Genomic DNA, 26323 nt, shown 5'->3' with positions numbered 1-26323 from the left:
TGCAAAACGGATGTTCTTGGAAGCCTACTCAAACCTAAATGTTAACATATTCTAACACTGCCAGGTCAATTAAGTTAACTTTTATTAATTAATTTGCTCAATTATATCACTAAACAAAGTTTCTTATTTTTCTAATATAACTTTTGAGGTACTCTTCTATTCTAATAAGAAAAAAAATGAACACTGTCAGTCACTACTTTCAAAGAAATAATACCATTTTAAGAATGACACTAAGTAATTAAAAATAACCACCTATCCAAATTTTTATTCCCTCAACTTAAGAGTAGGTTCTGTGAAGTAAAAAATTTAGAAGCTTTTCTACTTCTTTTTAACACATTTCCTTATATTACTGCTATACTAAAAGCAGAAATCACATCTGTATGAGCCTAAGAGCTTCAGGAATCCTGCTGAGGTTCTCAATGACTTCATATGGGTCTCTGTTTCCAAGAGCCGCCATCCAAGGCAACTTAGCTTCATGCTAGTCCATGTGTTAATTCAATTCAAAAGTTATCTGGGTTACTGGGCATTTCTATAGGTAAGGAACTGTTTTAGGCAACATAAAATATACAGGAGGACTAAAGAGTGGTAAACACTATCTGTCTCCTCCAAAACAACCTCACACAAATTGCTTAACTTCTCTGTGCCTCAGTTTCCTACTCCGCAAAATATAGATAGTAACAATAATTATCTCAGGATTGACTTGAAAATTAAATGAGAACAATGCCTGGTATGCAGTATATACTCTATAAATGTTGGCCTTTACTATAATATAAATTAATTCATTAGTCAACTGGGAGGCATGGAAGGTTTATAAACAGGAAAGAGTATAATCCTCATTCCAGGCCTTTCCTTCTATCCCCTAGTTAAAACTAATTGAATTTTCCTGCCTATGCTCTATTCTCTTAAGTCCTAGCTAACTTAAAGAACTAATTTGTCCTGCCACACTTCCTTTGTCCATCTCAGTGAAAAATTTAAATTTAGTGGAACTTTGAATGCCTAAAGCTAAAAAGTAGACTAATGGGCATTTCAGACATGTGGCAGGCAAATGAAAGATATATCCTAGGACAGGAAGTTTTTCATAAGCTCCTCCAAGCAAAGAGTGGAGGACCTTGCTGCTTTATGGAGTCAACCAAACTTCTCAATTCTATCTCTAGAAGCTAATGTCAACTTCTTTCATTCTATTCCCAGAATCATAAGAATAAGAAAACAGAAATGTGTCCTGGAATCTTAATAGTTAACAGCGAACAAAAACGTAATTTTTAATAGAGTGGCAAAGCTACATGATCTGATGTAGACCCTCTATCTGATTTTACTATAACCCTATGTTACCATGGTGGCTCTTAAGGGTCGACTCATGTCTTCAACTTTAAGGAGAAAACAAGAAATAGACATGGGACATGGGAAGATATGGCTTAAAAAGAAAAATCAAACATCTTCTAAGTAATGGAAGCAAGGATAAATAAAAAGTACCTTAGTTGCCTGGCCTTGTGTAACAAGAACACTGAAAATCTAATTCCAAAGACCTGAGTTTCTAGGACTGAAGACACACAGTGCAGAAAATATTGAGCTTCGAATCTGACTGCCCTCTGCTGGTCAACAAGCAGAACTTTTGAAGCAACAGATTTGCCTTTATCACCTTTATTTTATTCTTTTTGAGTTATTTCAGAACACTGACAACCTGCATGTTAACTTCTACCCTTGAATTTTGTCCCTTCTAAGTCATTTATAAAAGTAATATGTCAAAATAGACTGATGTGACATGTAATTATGGGCTTTGAGTTCTAACTAGTTGTGTAATTAAAACAACAATAATAATACTGATTGTCCTATGCTAATGACCACCTCCCATCTTTATCCAAAAGAATGCTTTCTTAAATTCCAGACCTCACTGTTCAATTTCCTAGTGAAGTCTCCAAATGAATGTATCATAAATTCAACACATTTCAAATCATATTCCTCCCCTTTCTCCTTTTCTTTCTCATTTAAAGGTAAGAAACCTCCCTATTACCAGTATTAATATTACTCACAGTTCAATGAGAAAATAAGAAATAATCTGATAATACTGTTTTCCTGCTTAAAATACTCCAGGGCAAAAATCTCCTACAGGACCCAGTTCAAGTATCCAAGCATGACACGTACAGTCATCCATGAGCATACCAAAGCTTCTCGCTCTCTGTCTCAAACCGTTGATTATGCCACAGAACACTTATGTCCTCCCTGCTCCTGACAGTAAGTCTCTCCCGGAACTCCTTCTCCAATCTGTCCTATTCTTGTATCACATCACCTAAGTTCTTTAATACTCAACACAGGTAGCATGTTTCCCCAATGTTACAAACACAAACTTACCCCAAGTCTAGACGAGGTGCAACTCCTGTGTACTTTAGCAGTACTCTGTATTTAACTCTGCCATACAGGTAGGTATTCAGTGCAATGCAACAACCTTTCTCACTCGCTAAAAGGGAAGGATTTCTATCTCTGAATGTTTTATACAGTGTTTGGTACTTAGTTGGAATCCAATCAATGTTTATAGTATAATCAAGTATCTAGTGCCCAATAATATCACTTATATAAATGAACAGGGAAAATGAATAATATCATAGGCTTTGGAACATTAAAATTAAGATCCTTCTGTCATTCTTAGCTTTAAGCCAAATAAATCTGAAGAAGTATGTAAAGGTAAAATCTTTTGATGGCTTGTTCCCAAGCAGTCCTTTAACAACTATCTCTCCTCCTCACTGCCATGAAGCTGCCACCACACAACATTATATTGAAAGCTAAAACATGTCCAATAAGGGAGATTCTGAATAAATTATAGTATGCCAGTGAAATGTGTAGAACATTTTGATGACATGGATAAGATGTACACATTATATCATTAAGTAAAAAAGTAGGTTAACAAGAACATTACTGCACTATAAATTTTGTAAAAATGCAATAGGATGTAATACAATAAGCTTGTTATTTGGATGAAAGTAAACATTTTTAAATATAACAATTCGTATTACAGAATCAGGGAAGGAATGCTTAGATAAATCACCAGTCTGAGGAATCAAGAAGTTTAAGTGACAGGGAAAGGAAATTGACCTGGGAAGAGTTCACAATGAAGGACTCACTGAAAATAAAATAGAGGAAGAAGAATCAACTACAGACACCAGGAGAAAGAGAAAAGGGCGGGCTTTGGAGCTCCTGATTAGGGAAACTGAGCAGTTGGGCTTGTGAAAAAGGGGACAGTCCCCATTTCAGATCAAATGAGGCAAATGTTGCTTTTAAAATCCAAATGTGTCCCTTTCTTTGTGATGGCAGAAGAAAGATACAGCAAGTTGTCTTTCTCCTTGGAAAAGTACTCAGCATGCTCCAAACCACTAGTCTCTAAGCAAGTTCATCATGATGGCAGGCCCCTCTGAATTTTTGTGGGATTCTCACCCTCTGGCATGCATGCACCTTACCAAAATGTCTAAAGGAGTTGTTACTTCTAGCTCACTAGCTCCAATAAGCATGGCATCAATATTTGGATTAGCATAATGGCCTGTAGAAGGGAGAAGCTATCCAGGTCCTTGAAGACCAGCTTATGACATAAAGCTGGATAGAAACAGGTTAGCAATGGTATATTGCTGAGCCTGCCAGTTGAAAGCAAACTAATTCTGACGGTCTTTACTAGTAAGTACAGAGAAAAAAAAGCAAATGCTAGATCAATATCTTCATACCAAATGCCAGGGGTTGCACTGATTTGCTCCAGCAACAAAACCACAGCTGGAACAATAACTGATTAAGTTTATGATAATCAATCATCATTCTCTGAGATCCACCTGTCTTCTTTACTGCCAAATAGGTGAGTTAAATGGGGATGTGGCAGGAATCACCACTTCGACCAGCATCTTTCAAGTCCTTAATGATGGCTCTGCAATCTCTCAAGGTAACAAGTTCCTATTTTGGTAGGTAAACATTCTACTGGCTTTCATTTAGCTTTCTCTCACTTCTATAGTCAGTGAACCAAGGTGAGAACTCTGGTAGTTGTTAAATATGTCTATTCCAATTATGCATTCCAGAAATAAGGAAATCACCATATTGGGCCCACTGATGTATCTAGGCCAACTCTACTGACTGAGAGCAAACAGTGGTGTTTTGGGTCTCCTAGAATTCATTAGGTTCAGTCAGTGTTCAGCAATCCCTAAAAAGTCTAATAATTTTCCTTTCCCCAGTGCTAGTAAATGGTTATAAGCCTTTTGGGATAGGTAAGAAGGAGATCCACAGCATAAATTTTTGGTTGTAGAGCAGAGTCTTTCCTCAAGAGGACCTGGCTTTCCCTTCGTTCAAAGGTCTCTGGGTCCGTAATTGGCTTAAGTCCATGGACTGGTTGAGGGAGGTCATCCATTTCACATTGCTGTTTCCTGGGTCTAGAGCTCTTCTGTTTATACAAATCAATGAAGAGTTAATAGGTTGCCCATCTATTCAGTTCTAAAGATAGTATGATCAACTAGCCCATGCCAAAGATCCCTGCAACTCAGATTATTCTGATATTAGTGCTTTGGTTTTGCTGGCCATTACAGTAACTACCCTAATTAGTCTTTAGCAATTAAGTGCCACACGGCTCTGCCACCCGAGATTCTATCACTCCTGCTGAATTTAGCATCCTAGCTTGACGGCAACAATTTCCATTAGTATTGGCTTAAAGAGAATAGCCAACAGAGCTCTTAAGTATGCTGAGGCTCCCCTCTGGACCTGCCCAGGAGACATGTATGATCAAGTTTTGTGTTTTCTTTTTTTTAATGAAAAACCCATTCTAGCATTCTAATCTCCCTAAGCCTTTGGATAACGTCCCACACAATATACAAATGAAGTTCTAATGTCTATCTCAGCTTTACTTAATTTATGCTACCCTTTAATGTCAGTTTCAGTCAACCAACCAAGCAAACTGTTAGAGCCACTCCTAGCCCTCTGACCTAACACCTTCAAACTGGACTCTGTGCCTCGAGCCCATATCAATTAATTCAGCCTGATCCAACTTTATTTATTTATTTTTTTATCCTCACCCGAGGACATTTTTTGATATTTTGTTCAGATAGAGTGAGAGGGAGAGAGAGAGAGAGAAACATCGACGTGAAAGCGACACATCGAGCGGTTGCCACCCACACGACCCAACCAGGGCTGGGGACAAACTGCAACCAAGGTACGTGCCCTTAGCGGGAACCGAACCCGGGTCTCTCTGGACCGCAGGCCAACGCTCTAACCGCTGAGCCAAACCGGCCAGGGCGATCCAACTTTATATTCCTCCTACTCTGACCCCACACCAAAAGAGAGGATCTGGGCAGAGCTGAGGAGTCCTGCTGTTCCGATGCCAACATTTGTAAGCTGCAAAACAGCGCCTACTTATCCTCAAATTGACCTCCCAAGGAGAAGAAGAATATGGTTGCAGTGTCACTTTTGCCTTTCAAAATCAAAATGCATCATGGCCCACGCTAGCCAGGAGCTGTGAGAGAAAAGAAATTCTGGAAAGCAAAGCTCCAGCTTAGATAATCTGACACAATACAAATCCATCATACCATTTTGTCCTTTATCTGAGGCCTGCTCTCTTGGCAATTTTATTTTTCCAGAAGGAATGCTCCCAGTCTCTAATTTAAGTCAATTTCAACTCAAATACTACTGAACATTCTTGCTATTTTTTCCTCTTTTTACTTTTATGTATTTATGTTGTTTTCACTCTTTTACTAACATTTAAGGGGAATTTGGGAAGAAGAAAAGATAAACCCATAATGTACAATTCAAAATATTTCACAAGAATTCCCTGACAAAGGGTCAACCTTTAAGTCTCTGGAAAAATTAAAAGACCTAACTAAAATTAGATTTATGTTTGTCATTAGTGAAAAGGGCAGATTTATTCATGAAAGTGTGAACAAAATATAATGTAAAAAAATATATCACAAAACATAAGGAGCGGCTTCTTTAACTAAAGTAATAATTTGCTCTAAAACTTAATGAATCTACAAGATATTTACAGAAAGTGTCAGATGACAATAAATCTGTTTAAATCTCTAATAAGTCAGCTAAAATTATGGTTCCCTGTAGCATGGCAAAAGAGAACAGAGGTAAAGAATGGTAGTGCCTGTGCCCCTCAAGGAAATGAAGATTAAAGCTGTGCCCTTTCATGCCAACAGCCATTTAGTTAGATGACTTCTGCACTTTTAGGAATGAAGAATCACCACTGTAGCAACCAGAAGAAGAGATAAATACCTTTGCCAAATTCTGTTTGTCTCCTAACAGATTTTAAACTGCTGAGCTTCCTTAAACCATTCCAGAGTTACTATTTCAACTATAATCTACTCATACCCTCAAATGATTAAAATCTAGTAAATATGGTAAGCAACATGACATCTACAGAAGACCATTCAAATATCCATAAGAATTCACCTTGGTGCCCTGGCCAGCTTGGCTCAGCAGTTGGAGCGTCAGCCTGTGGTACAGAGAGACCCGAGTTCGGTTCCCGCTAAGGGCATGTACCTCGGTTGCAGTTTGTCCCCGGCCCTGGTTGGGTTGTGTGGGTGGCAGCCACTTGATGTGTCCCTTTCACGCTGATGTTTCTCTCTCTCTAAAAGAATTCACCTTGGTTCTCTTTTTCAAAACACATACATCTCTAAGTTATGAAAAAAAAATTGTCCATCAATAATGTTAATACTTAAATAAAGTTTTAAAAATCCAAGTATTCCTCTCATAGGGTATTTAAGAGGTTTTTCAACACTTCTACATGTTTCCATACAGAAAATAGAACCCTCACCTTTGAAGAGGGCACCAGGAATGGCAGAGATACAATTAATGAAAAATTGTAGTGACTGGAACATTGAAAACAACTGATCAGGGAAGCTGAAGCGGCTGGAGCCCCAGGCAGCTCCTTAAAGGGCCGGCGCACGGACTTATCGGACTCTCTCCCTCTAAGCTCGGAGGGGAGGCAGCTCGAGGGGCGCCAGAGACACACAGGGAAGAACTGAGCTGTTTGGCACTGGATCGAGAGCTGGAGAGGGGGCTTCCTCGGGGACAAACGTGCTGTCAGAGGCCTTTGTTCCTTTGGTGAGCCCTTCCCGGGGGCGGCAGACAGAAGCCATATCTGGGACTCCAGCAACCTGGCTCACACTCGTAGCCCCGCCCTGCTGACTCCCTGAGGCCCCGCCCCGCCCCACACAACTTCAACAAGCTGTTGCCACTTGCTTAACCATAGGATTGGCCGGTCTTGGATCCTGCTTCAGGTTTTTTCTAAATTCTTTCAAACGAGCAGCACCGGGTCTCAGCGAGCCCCATACCTCTCATTAAGTAATACACAGAAACAAACACAGGGAGGCAGCCAAAATGAGGATACAAAGAAACAGGTCCCAAATGAAAGAACAGAACAAAACCCCAATAAAAGAACTAAGCGAAAGGGAGATAAGCAACCTAACAGATACTGAGTTCAAAATACTGCTTATAAGGATGCTCAATGAACTTAGTGAGAACCTCAGTGAACTTAGGGAGGGCCTCAAGAGCATAAAAAAGGACCAGTTAGAAATCATGGATACACAGTTAGAATTAAAGGAGGCATTAACTGAAATAAAGAATAATTTACACAGCTTCAATAATAGAGTATGTAGATCCAAGGAGCAAACCATCGATTTGGAATATAAGGAAGCAAAAAATCCCCAATCAGAAGAGCAAAAAGAAAAAAGAATCCAAAAAAATGAGGATAGAGTAAGGAGCCTCTGGGATAACTTCAAGCGTGCCAACATTCGCATCTTGGGGGTGCCCGAAGGAGAAGAGAGAGAACAAGAAATTGAAAACCTGTTTGAAACAATAATGGCAGAAAACTTTCCTAACTTGGTGAAGGAAACAGACATACAAGTCCAGGAAGCACAGAGAGTCCCAAACAAGATGAACCCCAAGAGGCCCACACCAAGACACATCATCATCAAAATGCAAAAGGTTCAAGACAAAGAGAGAATATTAAAAGCAGCAAGAGAAAGGCAGCTAGTTACCTACGAGGGAGTACCCATTAGGCTGTCAGCTGATTTCTCAAAAGAAACTTTGCAGGCCAGAAGGGAGTGGCAAGAAATATTCAGAGTGATGAAAACCAAGAACCTACAACCAAAATTACTCTATCCTGCAAAGCTGTCATTTAGAATCGATGGACATACAAAAACTTTCCCAGACAAGAAAAAGTTAAAGGAGTTCATCACCACCAAACCGTTATTATATGAAATGATGAAGGGTCTTTTTGAAGAAAAAGATAAAATGTATGAACAAACAAAATGGCAATGAATACATATCTATCAACAATGGAATCTACAAACAAAATGAACAGGAAGAACAGAAACATTCTCATAGATACAGAGAACATTTTATTGGTTGCCAGTTGGGAAGGGGGTTGGGGGAATGGGTGAAAAAGGTGAAGGGATTAAGAAGCACAAACTCATTGCTAGACTGACAAACCTCAAAGGGAAAGGGGTTGGGGGGGTGGTGGGAAGAAATAAACCAAAGAACTTATATGCATAACCAATGGACACAGACAATAGTGTGGGAAAAGGTGGGAGGGGGGCGGGAGTGGGGAGGAGGGGGTCAATGGGGGAAAAATGTGGAACATCTGTAATACATTTTACATCCAACAATAAAGATTTGGAAAAAAAATAAAAATAAATAAAAATAAATAAAATAAAAAAAAGAAAACAACTGATCACACCTGTTGCTAACAAGGGAATGGGAAAATACACATTCACATAGTGGTGAAAACTGGCACAAACTTTTGGAAAAGCATTATGGAAGTATCTCTTAAAATCTAACCCTTTGGCCCAGAAGTTCCGCTTCTAGAAATCAACTGCAAAATAAATTAGTACATGAAGATATAGGATGTTCAGTTTATAAAATAACAAATGAAAATATTCTAAACATCTATTAGTAGGCCAGCGAATTATGGCACAAAAGTATGGGAAAATGTCCAGGACACACTGCTCCCTAAGTTATAGAATAGTACCTTTAGGATGACCCCTTTATAGTGGTTAACATCAAATTCTCTGGATTTGTATCTAAACTTCTCCACCTACTAACTGTGGTACTCTGGAAAAGTAACTAATCCTCCCTATACCTTAATTTTTTCATTGAGAGAAAATAAATAGTATGATCTTACAGAGTTATGAGGACTAAAGAAAATACAATCCATGTATTTAATATTATTATATATGCATTTGAAAGTGTGTATATTACATTAGGTTGAACTATATAATATTGTCAATAATAGTTTTTCACTTATAGAAATTATAAGTTCATATGATTTAACCTAATATATGCAGGAGAATTTTTGGAAAGAATACCCAAGAGACTTAAGAGCTGTTTTTAATACTCTCTCAATACCATTTAGACACTTTGACTAGAGTTAACAAACACTCTTCTTTCCCAAATAAAAAGCTATCGCTCTCCTCTCCTTGCTTTAAAGCATGTCAGATATTGAAGACCCGATTCTTCCCCCTGCAAAACCAGTTATCATTTGTTGAATGAACAATCTACCTTCTGATAATCTCCCTTTTCCAGGGAGAGTCATTTCCATTTCAGACGAGCTTAAAGACTTAAAATATGGCACTGGAAAGGCAATAATGGGGGGAAATAATTAAGCCCAGAAATCCCTAATACCATCTTCTCTGAAGAAGACAAAGCAATGGACTCCATCTCACTCTGTCTCCTGACTTTTCCTCTTATTTGATACTCACACACAAAAACCATGAGTTTCATCTATTCTTGAACAGAACACTCTCCAAGACTATCACTGCCTTTGCAGGACATCCCACTCTCCCCAAACTTCATTTCTGGCTACAAGCAGGAAGATGGTCCTGAGTGCTCTCTATGCTTGTTTCAAACATTAGATGCTCTTAACTAGCTGACTTTCACTTTCCAGAAAGGGCATACCATGGAAGTACAGAAATAATGGGAGAAAGAGAGGGACTACTGTTGTGAGGATTAGTATGTTGGTGGTGGTGGTGGAGGTGGTGGGAGCGGGGGATGGCTACCTCTACACAGTTCAGAAAACCCAGAGGTAGTTCTGGGACTCCATTAAGCAGTTCTTTTATTGAGTCCCTATGACATCCTAAGACATTGAGGGTATAATACTAAATCAGAAGGAACAGGAAAAGGGATGGTCATACCACTTACTGCTAAATTTTTTCTCAAATTAGTGGAATGCCTAGGTAATTTTTGGCTGTCTACTAAAGTGACTACAATTTTTTTTGTTCATAAGAATAAAATTAAAATTTTCAAAATAGTAGGCACTCAATATAAACTTGACAAATACAAATATTTTCTTCTCCACTATCTCAAACCCTATCACATAAGTATTATGTAAAAAAGCTCAAGACAATTTTTTCAAAACACAATGCATTTTATTATTTTTATTTACATTGTCTCAGACCAGATTCCTAGATAACTTTTTATTCTTCTTCAAATAAGTTTAAACTTTATTTCCTACATAATTTTTATTTATTTATTTATGAGAGAGAGACGGAGATGGAGATGGAGGGAAAGAGAGAGAGGGAGAGGGAGAGAAACACCAATTTTTGTTCAACATATTTATGCATTCATTGGCTGATTCTTGCATGTGCCCTGACCAGAGATTGGACCCGCAACATTGGCATATCGGGAAGACACTCTAACCAACGGAGCTACTCGGGGCAAGGACCTCCTATGTAATTTTTAAAGTTGTACTCCTGGTGCCAAAAAACTGATGGGGTGAATTTTTGAACCTTAAGTTATCTTGAACCTAAAATGCATTAAGCCCGCCCTGACCAGTTTGGCTCAGTGGTTGGAGTGTCGGGCTTCGGATCAGAGTCCCCAGTTCAGTTCCTGTTAGGGGCGCATACAAAAATAAATAAATAAATAAATAAATAAATAAAAAAATAAATAAAAAATGCGTTAAGCCCTTAATGACATACATGCTCTGCCCTTCAAAGGACCAGGTGTTCAGCAAAATGAAAACCACATGTGTTTTTTTTTAAGGCACTCAGACACACCAAATAATAGCAAAGAAACATGGAAACATTCTTAAAACTCTTGTTTCCTTTATAACATCATTTATTTCTTTACCCTATTTTTTTCATTGCTGTTTGCCCATAACTTTCTGAAACCTTCCTTCCCTCTGATTACCTCATCCCCCCCCAAAATAAAACACACTACTCTATGATGGAAACATCAAATCAGAGCTAAAGGAAAATTAAGTTACTACAAAAGGTAGTTGCTAAATAGGTCCCAACAAGACCTTAAGGTTTATACAAAAAGTTCTAACAACAGCTACAGCAAACTGCTGTGGAACAGTATTTGTAGTACAGGATTTTTCAAAAGTTCATGTCTTTCCCAAACAGTCACTCTTCTGTAAGCTACAACATAGACTATCCCTGACAATGGAACTTAACATGTTATCTTCTTTCCCCTTTATTCATTAAGTCTGCTCATAAAATACAGCAATGTGATAGTTTCTATTATTAATCTTACAGTGAGACCATCAAACATAAATGGTTAGAAATCTACATTTAGGGTTCTGTAGTAGAATCATTTTATAGATTATATCCAAATATTTGCCTGGCTAATAATATGTAAAGAATGCTTGGTTTAAAAATAAATATTCACAAGAATGCCCCAAATGAAATGCCTTATTTTCAAGTCTTACAGATTAAAAAGTACAATACAGAAAAAATGCATTTTAGGAATGAACCTTTAACTGTTGGTAGAGAGAACAAAAACTGTTATCAATATCTGACATCTGCCCTAGTCACGTAGGCTCAGCAGTTAGAGCATTGGCCCATGGACCAAAGGGTCTCGGGTTCAGTTCTTATCAAGGGCACACTGCAGGTTCGATCCCCAGTCCCGGTCTGGGTTTTGCGGGAGGCAACCGGTCGATGTGTCTCTCTCTCTCTCCTTCCATTCCCCCTTCCCTTACACTCTCTGTAAAACTCAATGGAAAAAATATCCTCAGGTGATAAAATGGAAAAGAAAATCTGACATCCAACTCTAAAATTCTACTGTGGAAAAAAAAAATTTGACCAACATCAAAATTGATTTTTTTTAATCCTCACCAAAGGACACTTTTGCATTTATCTTCAGATAGAGCAGGAGGGAGAGAGGAAGGAACATTTTTGCATTTATCTTCAGATAGAGCAGGAGGGAGAGAGGGAGGAAGAGAGAAAGAGAAACATTGATGCGAGAGAGACACATCGAGTGGCTGCCACCCACACGACTCCAACTGGGGCCGGGGACAAACTGCAACCGAGGTATGTGCCCTTAGCGGGAACTGAACCCAGGACTCTCTGATCCATGGGCCGACGCTCCAACTGCTGCTCCAAACCAGCCAGGGCCAGAATTGATTTTTTAATCAAGTTTTCCAACTTATTGCTAAGCAAAGTTTCATAAAAGCCCTTTTTCCTTTTATCCCCATGGGTTAGCCTTATACAAGGGAGTACTCTCAACTGCTTCTAGATAGAAAGTGCAGATACTTATCCTCATGGTAATTTTGTCATTTTGGTTAGCAAATGAATATTAGTTTAAGCAACACAAACTAGAACATAAATACTGTAAGTACTATGCAGCTGATCTGGTACTGTAACCACTTAATTTTTAAAGAAATATCAGCATTTTCAAGTCAACTGAATAATTAAATGCTCTCAGGAGGCCTCATTTATTTACGCTTGTCAAAAAAAAAAGCACTAAAAGTAAAGCTGCATGTTGACATTCCAAAATTTGTACTTCCACACCTACAAAAATCACTTCCATGTATAATGATAGGATTTTTTAGACCTATTCAACAAAAGTAAAGAAACATTGTTATGAGCCCTAGCTGGGTGGCTCAGTTGTTTGGAGCATCACCCTAAATAGCAAAAAGGTTGTGAATTTAACACCTCAGAGGAGGTGGGTGCGGGATGGGGAGGTAGAGGGGAGATACACCAAAGAACTTACATGCATACATGCATGACCAATGGACACAGACAACAATGCTGTGAGGGCGCGGGCGGGATCGGGAGGAAGGTGTCAATGTGGGGAAAAGAAACATCTGTAACAAAAATTAATTAATTAAAAATAAAAGAAAAAGGTTGTGAATTTAATTCCCAGTCAGGACACACACCTAGATTGTGGGTTAGGGGCACATACAAGAGGCAATTGATGTTTCTCTCTCTCCTTCTTTCCTCTCTCTCCAAAATCAATAAACATATCCCCAGGTAAGAATTAAAAAAACAAAAAGAAAAGAAACACTGTTATGAATGTTGCATCATTAATAAGTTACAGGAACTATTTGAAAGTATTGCTAATAGGGAAAAAGATGATTTCTAATCCAAGGGTCTAAAATTAATACAGGAAGTAAAGTTATTAATGTCTTAACATCCCAAAGGATCCCAAACACATCATCTAAGCAATATATATACACAATACATACATGTAGATACTCTAAATCTTAAAGTAGGTTCTAATTTATTCTAAGTATCTGTATAGCCTATGTTAACTTAAAAGCCAACTAACTATATATATATATATATATAAACTTCAAACCACAGCAGCAAATTCAGGACAAATTCAAGCACTCCCAAGGAGTAAATTTTAACTACGTTTCCTCTGCTAAATCCAACAGGCTGTATAAATATTTGGTTATATAAATAATTGGTACTTGTTGCTTTTTGCCAGGATAACACAAGGAGACAGTAGCTGATGCTATTCAACTTTACAAGACTTCTGAGAATATCAAACGTAATTCTGTAATATGCTAGTTTAATACATAAATTGTGCAAATAGAAAAATTTTCTTAAGGATAAGAGGCAGTTTTGCTATGTTTTACATAACAGGGGAAAAAAAAACCACACTAAAGGATGAAGGTCTAAAACTAATTTCTCCAAATTATTATTGTTGATTTATTACACACACACCATGGTGATTTATGAATGCTAAGGTACTAAGCTTAATTTTCTGATTTTACAATTTTTTAAACAACCGTCATTTTATTCAAACTTTCAAACTAAAAGCTATCCAATCAGTAGGAAAAAGCCCTACATTTGAACAAAAGAGTTACTTACTCTTCAAAGAACTAAATTCTACCTTACTCCCCTCAAAGATTATATACTTATTCTAGAAAATTTAAATTAAAAAAGATTTCAGTTTCCTATCTATAAAGAAAGAAGCAAACAAAAAGTTAAGCCTCAGTTTCCATGGTCTAGAATATTCATATTATAAATGGTTTCACACATCCTTTCTGTGTTATTCGTGAGGGAATAAAACAAGTGAATAAAGAACTTTAAACACTGAAAAAGCATACAATAAGGGTTCTCTTCAGTTTCCCATATTTTAAAAGAAAACTGCCCTTATAGTTAAAACACCATAAATAAAAATATTAACAAGGCCCTGGTCAGGTAACTCAGTTGGTTAGAGCATCATCAAGAAACACCAAAGTTGTGGGTTCATCCCCATTCAGGGCACATACAAGAATCAACTAATGAATGCATAAACAAGTGGAACAACAAATGAGTTTCTCTCTCTCTCTTTAAAAAAAAATTTTTTTTTCTTTATTGATTTTAGAGAGAGAGGAGGAAGGGGGGAGGATAGAAACATCGATGAGAGAACATTGACTGGCTACCTCCTGCATGCCCCCACCAGGGATTTGGCCCACAACCTGGGCATGTGTCCTGACTAGGAATTGAACCAGTGACCTCTTGGTACATGGATCCATGCTCAACCACTGAGCTGCACATAAAAGATAGTAGGCTTCTGCTATTTCAAAATAAAGGCTGTCCTAAAACGTTACCAGCTCATTAAAAAAATGTATGTTTTCAATTCAGAATGGCATTACAGTATTGGCTGTTGAGTAATTCAGTGAATGTCTGACACGTATCTAAGCTTAAACTTCAGAAAACAAGGAGAAAATACACATGCCTAAATTCACAAAACAGAAGCACAAAGCAAACAGACAATTCAGTATATTTACATCTAAGTTAGAACACATTTGGGTTTGAAATTTGAAAAGAATTCTTCATTTTGATGCTAAACCATATAAATTGATTTTATCACTGTTTTGAAACAGTACATTTCTCTCTCCCACCCCTGCATCCCCTATCCTATGACTTTCTCAGATTCAAACATATAGTCACTGAAAATACATAAAACTCTATTATAAACTAGAAAATGTTTAATGTTTCTAAAATTTGTGACAAACTCAAATGAGACAGAAAAGCAAAGCTCTGGAGAGATTAATGGATAACATTTCAAATTCACTACGGATCATGAACACTACTTATAAAATACTATTAAAAGCTAAAGTAATAGCACCATTACTATGATGACAACAATGTCAATTTATTAAGCCTCTACTTGCAGGCTAGGAAGTAATTAAGCACTTTACATAACCCAGTCCTTAAAACATTATAAGGCAGGTATTATACTGATTTTCCAGATAGAGATAATTGAGGTATGGGGTTTAAAGAACTTGTCAAAGGTTACAAAACTTAAAGAGTGAAGAAACAAACGCAGATTTGTCTGAGTCCAAAGAACAAGTACTTATTCAACAAGCTATGATGCTTCCCCACAAGCAAACATTTAACAGAATTTGTTGAATAATTAATGCTACCATATAGACATCCCTGTAACTCCTTTTTTGTTATTATTAATCCTCACATAAGGATATTTTTCCATTGATTTTCAGAGAGTGAAAGGGAGGAAGAGCAGGGACAGAGAATGAAAGAAACATCCATGTGAGAGAGACACATCAATTGGTTGCCTCCTACACAACATGACCCCGACTGGGGCAGAGGATCAAACCTGCAACCCAGGTACTTGCCCTTGACCAGAATCGAACCCATGACCCTTTGGTCCAAGGGCCAACGCTCTAACCGCTGAGTCAAACCAGCCAGGGCCCTGTAGTTCTTTCTCAAAGGAGAAATATTATAAATATAATAACTATGTGAATGAAAAAATTCTTGCTACGAAAGAAAGTAGTATGCTAACTAGGCCATATTTACATACATATGCTTAATGATAAAATAGCATGCCTCAGTTTTAATAAAACATTTACACATATTTATATACAAATAGACCAAAAATAAGGGGCAGTGGGTTATCCCGTGCCAGAGAAGTAGAAATACAACTCTCTACTAGCCTATTTTACCATATTTTCATTTATTTATTTATTCTTTATTGATTTTAGAGAGAGAGGAAGGGAGAGGGAGAGATAGAAACATTGATGAGAGAACATCGATTGGCTACCTCCTGCATGCCCCCTGCCGAGAATTTGGCCCACAACATGGGCATGTGCCTTGACCAGGAATCAAAACAGCAACCTCTTGGTGCATGAGTCGATGCTCAACTGCTGCGCCACACTGGCTGGGATTACCATATTTTTAATATACATCATATTAAAAATTGGAATCCTGAGGAGCTAAGTAGAATTGTGGCTACCAGGGGCTGAGGAAGGGAGAAATGGGGACTTGTTCAGCAGGATGAAAAAGTTCTGGAGATAAGTTGCAACAGTGTGAAAATGATTAACACCACTGGCTGTACACTTAAAAAAGGTTAAGATAGTTAAGGGGATAAAAAACCTTGGTACTAATACATAAATAGCCATAAACAAATATATATCCACACAGTAGCCCTGCTGCACTAATATAGTGGCTACTAGCCACATGTTACTATTAAAATTTATATTAATTTTTAAAAATTTAAACTTTATTTCCTCAATTACACAGCCATAGCTCAATTGTTCAAGAGCCATATGTGGCTATTTAGGACAGCACAGACCCAGAACAGAACATTTTCATTACTGGCTCAGAATATACAGAAACAAATTCAAATACATATGGGAATTTGTATTCAATAAAAAATAGTGTGTGATAAAGATGGCATTTCAAATCAGTGGGGAAAGAATTACTGAATAAATAGTGTTGGGACAATTTGCTAGCCTGGGGGAGAATGAGGGAGAACTGAAGTAATAAAGCTAAATCTATATCTCAACGTTTATTCAAAAGAAATTGTGAATGAATCAAATATTTGTATTTAAAAGGCAAAATAAATCCTGGCTGGTTTAGCTCAGTGGTTAGAGTGTCAACCCACAGACTATAGGGTTCAATTCTGGTCAAGGGCACATACGTGGGTTGCAAGTTTGATCCCCGGCCCTGATCAAGGTCATGCAGGAGGCAATCAACTGATGTGTCTCTCTCACATTGATGTTTCTTTCTCTCTCCCTCCCTCCCTTCCACTCTCCCTAGAAATCAATGGAAAAATACCCTCGGATGAGGATTAGCCAAAAAAAAAAAGAGAGATAAAATAAAAGATTTTATTTAATTTACTAATGTACTAATTTAATTCTAATTAAGAAAGGTACAAATGTCCAGTTATAAAATAAGTCCTGGGGATGTAACGTACAAGATGGAAAATATATTTAATAATATGTTATAATATATTTGAAAGTTGGTAGGAAAGTAAATCTTAAAAGTTATAAGTTCTCATCAAAAGAAACTGTGTGGTGATAAATGTTAACTACTTATTGTGGTGATCATTTTGCAATATATAATAGTATATCAAATCATTATGTTGTATATCTAAACCTAATATAATGCTGTATATTTCAATTAAAAATAAGAAAGGTTTTCTAAATATAATAAAAGCCCAGAAAACAAAAACAAAAGACTCTTTTTTGTTTTGATTTTTCCAAAAGAAAAATAAAGACTTTTAGATGAAGAATGTCCAAAATGAAAGAAAAGTGGAAGGGGGCACGGAGTATTCCATTTTCCTAATCAATTAAAAAATATAAACTCAGTGGGAAAAAGGTAAATTGAATATGTCGATATACATATGAAAAAATGTTTGATTTTACTTATAATGTAAATACTCTATTAAAAATTGCATTTTAGCCCTAGCCGGTTTGGCTCAGCGGTTAGAGCGTTGGCCTGTGCTCTGGAGAGACCTGGGTTTGGTTCCCACTAAGGGCATGTGCCTCGGTTGCAGTTTGTCCCCGGCCCTGGTTGGGGTGGCGACCACTCGATGTGTCCCTTTCACGTCAATGTTTCTCTCTCTCTCTTCCTCTCTTTCCCTCCTGCTCTGTCTGAACAAAGAATGGAAAAATGCCCTCCGGTGAGGATAAAAAAAAATTGCATTTTAAGTACAGATGGCAAAGATAATCTCCAGTGTTAATGAGAGTGTGGAACAACAGGCACGAATAGATATAAAAACTGACACAGCTTATTCGGGGGTAATTTTAAAATATTTATTAAAAAAAAAAAAATCAAAAGCAACACCCTTGACCAGTTTGGCTCAGCGGTTAGAGCGGCAGCCTGTGGACCAAAGAATCCAGGTTCGATTCCGGCCAAGGGCATGCACCTCGATTGCAGTTTGTCCCCGGCCCCGGTTAGAGTCATTCAGGTGGCAACCAATCAATGTGTCTCTCTCACATTGATGTTTCTCTCTCTCTCCCTTTCTCCCTCCCTCACCCTTCCTTCCACTCTATCTGACAATAAATGGAAAAATATCCTCGGATGAGGATTAAAAAAATAAGAATATCAAAAGCAACAAATAATATTTATAAACAAAATTCTACTGAGTCTAGGATTAACTTTAAAATAACCGGAGAAAGTTGGTATGGATATAAATGAAATAAGATTAAACATACACTGATAGTAGTTATAATAGGGTGGAGGGTGTATTTAGAAATTCATTATATTATGCTCTTCTTCCTTGCATATGTTTGAATTTTTCTAAAAAGTTTTTCCTATTATGCATACCCCTTAACCCAGAAATTCTATTTCTAGGAATTTAGCCTACGGTTACTTGGACAAGCACACAACAATGTAGGTAAAAGGGTGTTGTTCTCTGAGCCAATAAAAGCAAAAACATGGGAACAAACTATATGCCCACTAGAGGACTAGTCAGATAAATTATATTTATCTAAATATAGTACAGTTGTCCCTCGGTATCCATAGTGGATTGGTTCTATGACCCCACAGATAAGATGTTCAAGTCCCCTATACAGAATGGCTTAGTATTTATATATAACCGACATGCATCCTCCTATACACTTTAATAATATCTAGATTACTTATAATATATAATGTAATGTAAATGCTAAGTAAATAGTTGTTATAATATATTGTTTAGGGAATAATATAAAGAAAAAAATGTCTACACATGTTTGGTACAGACAGAACCATCACAGGCCTAACTACATAATACATATTAGCAACAATATAACATTTTTTCAAGTATTTTCCTTCTGTGGTTGGTTGAATCTGAGGATAAAGACCCACCCCCTGTGGATATGGGGACTATAAATCATACTTTCTAAACTATGAAAGTGAATTATATGAGAGAGATTATGGAAAAGGAGGGAAATCTTAAGGGCATAGTTTGATCACATTAAAATCAAACATGTGGATTTGTGAATGTACATGAGATATATGCCCACGTTCATAACAACTTTCTATAAGGCTATGTGCAAACCTCAACAGTGGTTACATCTGACTAGGCAGGGATAAGAGACTGGAATTCTGTGAGGAGTAAACACTTGTTTTTTCAAATATATTTTTACTGTTAATTTCTTTAGCATGTGAACACATTGCATTCATTAGATTTATAATGAAAACATCTAGATTTTTTAAATCTGTTCTCTGCTGAGATGACTGTTATTCATTTAGGAACTGTCACTGCTAAGGGTCAATCCTGGGGAGGAGCCTGTTTCAACACACATTTAAATTTTACAGAGCAGAACAGATAAGCCACGGTAGCTCTTTATTGCTGACACTATCTCAGAGCTCTTATTGTACCTCTATCTCAGCCCTGATGATCAATCTGAAAATCTAATATTATCAAATAATTGCTCTTAAGAAATAAGTAAAGTCCTTCCTGGGTGTTATACAATGAATGATATTTATTGAGTATATATATGCCCAGTTCTGTGGGGAATACAAAAAAAAAAAATAGAATTATAGTCTTGCTCTAGAGGTTTCAAACCTCACAAAAAGAAAAAACATACACACAAGGAACAGAGAACAGTAAATGCCATGCAAACACTATGTGCTCAGAAAACAAGTCAGGTTTGGGGAAAGCAGGAGTGGGGTGGGGTTGGAGAGGGGAGGAAGGGGTCAAAGGGTAAAAAAGGAGGAATATCTGTAATACTTTCAAAAACAAAGAAAAAAAAGAAAACAAGTCAGTGTGGGAAAGAATAGTTGGGTTCATGGAAGAAATAAGATGTCAAATTTGATCTTAATAGACAAGCTGAATTTAGACACACAGAGAGAGGATTATATGAATACGCAGAAATAAAAAATTGAGGTAGTGAGACTCAGTATGACTAAAATTGGAATACAGGAAGAGGTATAAAATATGTAGTAAGTAGGAGTTCAAGGCGGTGCATACCTTAAAAACCTGACAAAAATTAAGATTTTATAAAATAGGCAAAGGGGAATTTTCATCAGTGTTTGGCAGCAAGAGCATGCAAGGTAGGGTAACCTATCTGTATGTCTTTGCTTCCTTTTGGCTTGCTTTCTTGACATGAAAAATAAAATAACAAACATGATTATCAGTACCTCATTTCCAGACCCAGATTCCAGTGGTCTCTTCTTCCTTGGTCCAATAGCAGCAAGGGCTGTGAGGTTAGCATCTCTTTGCTGTATCTGTGCGAGCTCCAACTGTTGTAACTAAAGATGGAATAACAAAAACAAACAAAAAAAGCAATGTTTATCCATAGTCATGCTCACAGGGGGAAAGAAACTGATCACTAGGCCTATTTCTGTGTTCTTCACCAAATTAAGTTACAGTGTAAAATAAGTATTAGATTCTCCTAACAGCCAAGGGCACATCGTTTCCTGATTCATTTACTCCAACAATGTCTTTCGTTCTGAATCTCTAAATGGAAGAGGCAGAATTTAGGTGAAGAAGAAGTATAGAATACAAGGGGAAAAAAGAAAAGAAAGGCAGCTAGAGCTAAATTTCTTAGTTTAAGCATAAGTCAAAAATGCCTAAAGAATAAAATGAGCAGTAAATTGGCCAAACTATAGTCACTCTGTTCAGATAAAAAGAAAATTACTTAAAAATAAAGACAGTTTTTGTATTTTGTGGGAAACAGTTCTATGCTTATAATTTATAAGGCAGTTTACTTAAAATTAACTCATTTAACTCTCATAACCACAATGGAAGGTACATATGAATTGTTATATGAAAATTATAAATATACTTCATTCCTTTTTTTTTTTTTAACTAAGGGAGACACTGAGACACTAGGACATTAAAAAACTTCATAAAGATCACACAAATAGTAAGTGGGAGAAACAGAATTCAGAGCCAACCTTTTCAATACAGCACACTTTCTCACGTACTTACCCTGTATTTATTTTCATGCCAAATATTGAAAGTGAGTACTGTTTAATTGTATAACCATTATCATACTTAACCCAAAATGACCAAACGTACAAGATATAATTTTTTAGTAGGTAGGTACTAAACTATACAAGGGAACTCATGAAAGATGCCCCCATAAATCATATCAATAAGACATTAAAACTGAAAAATTAAAGCATGACATACAGCACCATTTTACCAAAGCCAAGTGTCAAATGGCATTCTTTCAAAAAGCAAGGTGAGGAAGTCAAAAATAAAATAACACCACACAGGTCCTTAAGCTTTTCCAGAAGAGAAAGAATGTTCAATTCCCATAAAAATCTTATCACTATGGAAGAAAAGGAAAAAAGAACATGGCTCTGGTTGCTAAACAAGATCAGGCTCCAGGACAGTCAACTGAAAGTAACCTGCTGGGGGCTGGGGGGTGGGGAGTGGGGGGTGGGGTGTGTGTGTGTGTGTGTGTGTGTGTGTGTTTTAAAGGAACACTAGCCAAATTTTTAACATATGTGAAAAAGAGCAGATGAAAAAAGAAAATAATGTATGGTAAAACAGGCAGTCTCACTAAGATACAAAATAAAGATCACTTCAGATTATTTTAAACAATCACAAAGAATAAACCATAGGTAACCAAATCTTAAATAAAGCAAAAAACATTTTAACTGAAGAAAATTAACTAAAAACTATTTTCTACTTGTTTCACAAATTACAGGGCAATAATCTTTCTTTTAAATTATGAGTTTGTTTATATATTAATTGCTAGCTTGCCTTCTTAATAAAATATATAGTTTTAGAATCTGATGCTGTCATATCCTGAAATTCTAGGTGACAAAATAGATTTGAGTTAATCTTCCCTGTAGTACAAATCAAACAAGCTATATTTTAGAGTCTTTATCTGTTGAGAAATGGCAAGTGTAAAACAGTCACACCAAATTAAGTTTTGAAATTGACCTCTGTCATCAAATTTCTCTCTCCATGTAGTAAAACATTTTCTCCCACTCTGCGAATTATACTTTGGTTGTTTGAAATCTCAAACATTGTATTTTAGAAAAAATTTTAAAACCCAACAAAAATGAAACTGACTATAGTTTTGGTTGGCTTTATATTTATAACAAACGTTCTCAAAAACTATCTTGGTCAGCAAAATACAAAAAAAACTAGGCATTTTTAATAGGAACAGGAAGAAGTTCTGGGCATTAATGCGAATTTGACATACACAGTGGGTAAAGACGACAAGCTAGATCAGTAAAAACAGTGATCCTTGAGTAGGAGGCTTGCTGGTGGAAACAGGATTGCAAATTACATGATTATCTACATTAAAAAACCTCAATTTAGCTACAAAAAAATGAAAACCAAAATCCTCCTACGACTAATAAATGAGTTTAACAAGGTTTCAAGATGCAAGATCAACATAAACAATAATCATCTCTAAATAACATTAAGGTACAATTGGACAAAAAATTTTTCTAAATGCCACTTCTAATAATAATTTTCTAAATGTCATTTATAATAATAATAAATGGAATACTTACATATAAATCTACCATGTACAGTTATTTGTATGTTATAAACCACAAGATAAATGGAGAGAAATGCTGTGACTCAACAAAGATTTCAATTCTCTTCAAGATGATCTATAAATTTAAACACAATTCCAATAATTTAAAAAATAAATATGGATAAACTGATTCTAAATTTTATATGGGAAGGCAAAGGAACCACAACAGCTAAATCGATTTGGGAAAGAAAAAAAAAGGGGAACAAAATTAGAAGAATTACACCACACCACTTTAAGAATTAGTATAAGGTTACAGTAATCCAAATAATGTGGTATTGACAAAAGATAGGCACAGATTAATGGGACAGAACAGAGAATTGAGAAATAGAATCACATGAATGTGGACAACTGATTTTTTTTTTTTAATCCTCACCTGAGGACACCTTTTGCATTCACAGAGAGAGAGGGAGAGAGGGAGGAAGACACAGAGAGAAACTTTGATTTGAGAGAGACACATCGACTGGCCACCACCCACACAACCCCAACTGGGGCTGGGGACAAACTGCAATCAAGGTACGTGCCCTTAGCGGAAACCAAACCCAGGACTCTCTGAACTGTGGGCCGACACTGTAACCACTGAACCAAACCGGCCAGGGTGGGCCAAGTGATTTTTGACCAGAATAGAAAAGTTCGATTGAAAAAGCATAGTGTTTTCAACAACTGTTGGAGCAAATGGACATCCACATGCAAAGAAAAGAAAAAAAACTGTCTTAACCTCAACACCTCACAACTTATATAAACTTTAACTCCAAATGTGAAATATAAACTAGCAAAGAGCAAAGAGAAAATCTTCATAACTTGGGGCCCAGCAAAGAGATTTTAGACATGACACCCAAAGCAGGTTCCATAAAAAACAAGTGTTTTTTGTTTTGTTTTGACAAACTGGACTAATCAAAATTAAAAACTTTTGCTCTATAAAAGAAACATTTAAGAGAACCAAAAGAGGGAGGGGGGAGATGAAGGATATAGGGGGGATAAATGGTGATGAATGGAGACTTGACTTGGGGTAGTAAACACAAAATACAGTGTAGAGATGATGTGTTGTAGAATTGTACACCTGAAACCTGCATGATTTTGTTAACCAGTGTCACCCCAATAAATTCAATAAAAAGGAAAGAGAGAGAGAACCAAAGGACAACCAATTTTATTTCTCCCTCTTCAATCTATATGCCTTTTATTCTTTTTCTTCCCTTATTGTACTAAGATTTATAATGTTGAATATGGGGATAGAAGCAGATACCCTTGTCTTTTTTATAATATTTGGAAGAAAGCAGTCAGTCTTTTCACCATTAAGAATGTTGTTAGTGGGCCCTAACTGGTTTGGCTCAGCAGTAAGAGCACTGGCACATGGACCAAAGAGTCGGGAGTTTGATTCCCAGTCAAGGGCACATTGACCTCAGTTGTGGGTTTGATCCCTGGCCCTTGTTGGGGGCCTTTGGGAGGGTGGGGGTGGGGACCAATCCATGTATCTCCCTCACACTTATGTTTCTCTCTCCCTCTCTCCATCCCTCCCTTCCACTCTATCTAAAAAAAAAAAAAAAAAAAAAAAAAAAGATCAATGGAAAAATATCCTCACCTGAGGATTAAAAAAAATAAGAATGATATTAGTGGTAAGGTTTTAATAGCTGCCCTTTATCAAACTAAGGAAGTTCCTTTTATTCTTAGATTTCTGAATTATTAGTAATGGATGTTGAAATCTGTCAAATATATTTCTGCATTACTTAACATGATCAAATGGTTTTTCTTAGGTTGGAAGATTTTAACTACAGATTGCCTCCCTTACTACCCGACCAGGGCAGGGACAAACAGCAATGGAGGTATATGCCCTTGACCAGAATCAAACCTGCGACTCTTTGATCTGCAGGCTGATGCTCTATCAGCTGAGCCAAACCGGCCAGGGCCATCCCTGCTTCTTTTGAGGTGCATCAGTCAAACAACCAATTTGTACTCCTTTATTTTTTATTGATTTTTTCAGAGAGAGGAAGGGGGAGAATAGAAACATCCATGCCCCCTACATGCCCCCTACTAGGGGTCAGGCCGGAAACCCCGGCCTGTGCCCTGATTGGAAATTGACTGGGACCTCTCAGTTCATGGGACCGATGCTCAAGCCACTGACCCACACCGGAGAGGCCAATTTATATTTCTTAATCCCTTCACCTTTTTCACCCATCCCTCCCCTCAAGTCCTTCCCATCTGGCAAACAAAAAAAAGTTCTCTATGAGTCTGTTTCTGTTCTGCTGGTTCGCTTTGTTTGTAGATTCAATTGTTGATAGATATGTATTTATCGCCATTTTATTGTTCATATATTTTATCTTCTTCCTCTTCAAGAAGACCCTTCAACATTTCATATAATACTGGTTTGGTGGTGATGAATTCCTTTAGCTTTTTCTTGTCTAGGAAAAGTCTTTATATGTCCATCGATTCTAAATGATAGTTTGGCAGGATAGTGTAGTCTTGGTTGTTCTCTGTTTTTTTATTTTCCCCCCTTTTCTTATTTGTTTAGGGTTAAACATTTTTAGTAAATTTCATTTTAATTTATCTATTTTTTTAAAAATATGTGTCTTTTAATAGTTTTTTTTAAAAATTTAGTGGTAGCTCTAGAGATTACAATATACACACTTTAAATTTCAGTCTACTTAAAATCAACATTTTACCACTTCAAGTGGAACATAGACACTTGACCCATATCTAGGTCCTTTTACTCTCCACACTATATTATAGTTATTTGATATATTATACATATGTGTGTGTGAGTGTGTGTTTATAGATAGATAGATACATACATACATATACATACATACACACAAGCTGAAAATTCCTGACAATGTCATAATTTTGCTTTCAATTAAACATTTTTAAAAATGGAAGAACAGCCCTGGCCGGTTTGGCTCAGCGGTTAGAGCGTCGGCCTGCGGTACAGAGAGACCCGGGTTTGGTTCCCGCTAAGGGCACGTACCTCGGTTGCAGTTTGTCCCCGGCCCTGGTTGGTCGTGCGGGTGGCAACCACTCGATGTGTCCCTTCACATCGATGTTTCTCTCTCTCTCTTCCTCTCTCTCCCTCCCGCTCTGTCTGAACAAAAAATGCAAAAATGTCCTCGGGTGAGGATTAAAAAAAAAAAAAAAAATGCAAGAACAGAATAATAATCTATAATACCATTTCTGTTGCTCTTTTTTCACTCCAGATGTTTAAAAGTTTTCCTTTGGTATCATTTCACTTTATTCTAAAGAAACTTCTTAAGCAATTCTTTTAGAAAAAGTTGGTTGGCAACATTCTATTCATGTTCCTTCATCTGAGAATATCTTTATTTCACCTCCATTCTGCAGGACATTTTCCCTGAATATAGAATTCCGGGTTGGATTAGAGTTCTTTTCTTCCAGGACTTTAAAAATAATTTGCTACTTCCTCTGGTCTCCATA

General features: G+C 36.9%; 1 protein-coding gene across 2 annotated transcripts in view; it reads right to left on the bottom strand.

Moving 5' to 3' along the window:
• TAF4B (TATA-box binding protein associated factor 4b) overlaps positions 1-26323 on the bottom strand; it is a 121836-nt gene that overhangs the window by 5187 nt on the left and 90326 nt on the right. For both annotated transcript variants that reach the window (XM_036245808.1, XM_036245809.1), the window contains exon 14: positions 20541-20651. In XM_036245808.1, the coding sequence (XP_036101701.1) occupies positions 20541-20651 (111 nt within the window). The remainder of the gene's footprint in view (positions 1-20540; positions 20652-26323) is intronic.

Source organism: Molossus molossus, unplaced genomic scaffold (genome assembly GCF_014108415.1).
Source record: "Molossus molossus isolate mMolMol1 unplaced genomic scaffold, mMolMol1.p scaffold_m16_p_6, whole genome shotgun sequence".
NCBI classification, from domain to species: Eukaryota; Metazoa; Chordata; class Mammalia; order Chiroptera; family Molossidae; genus Molossus; species Molossus molossus.
Note: the sequence above shows the minus strand (reverse complement) of the source record. Positions and strands in the feature narration are given on the sequence as shown.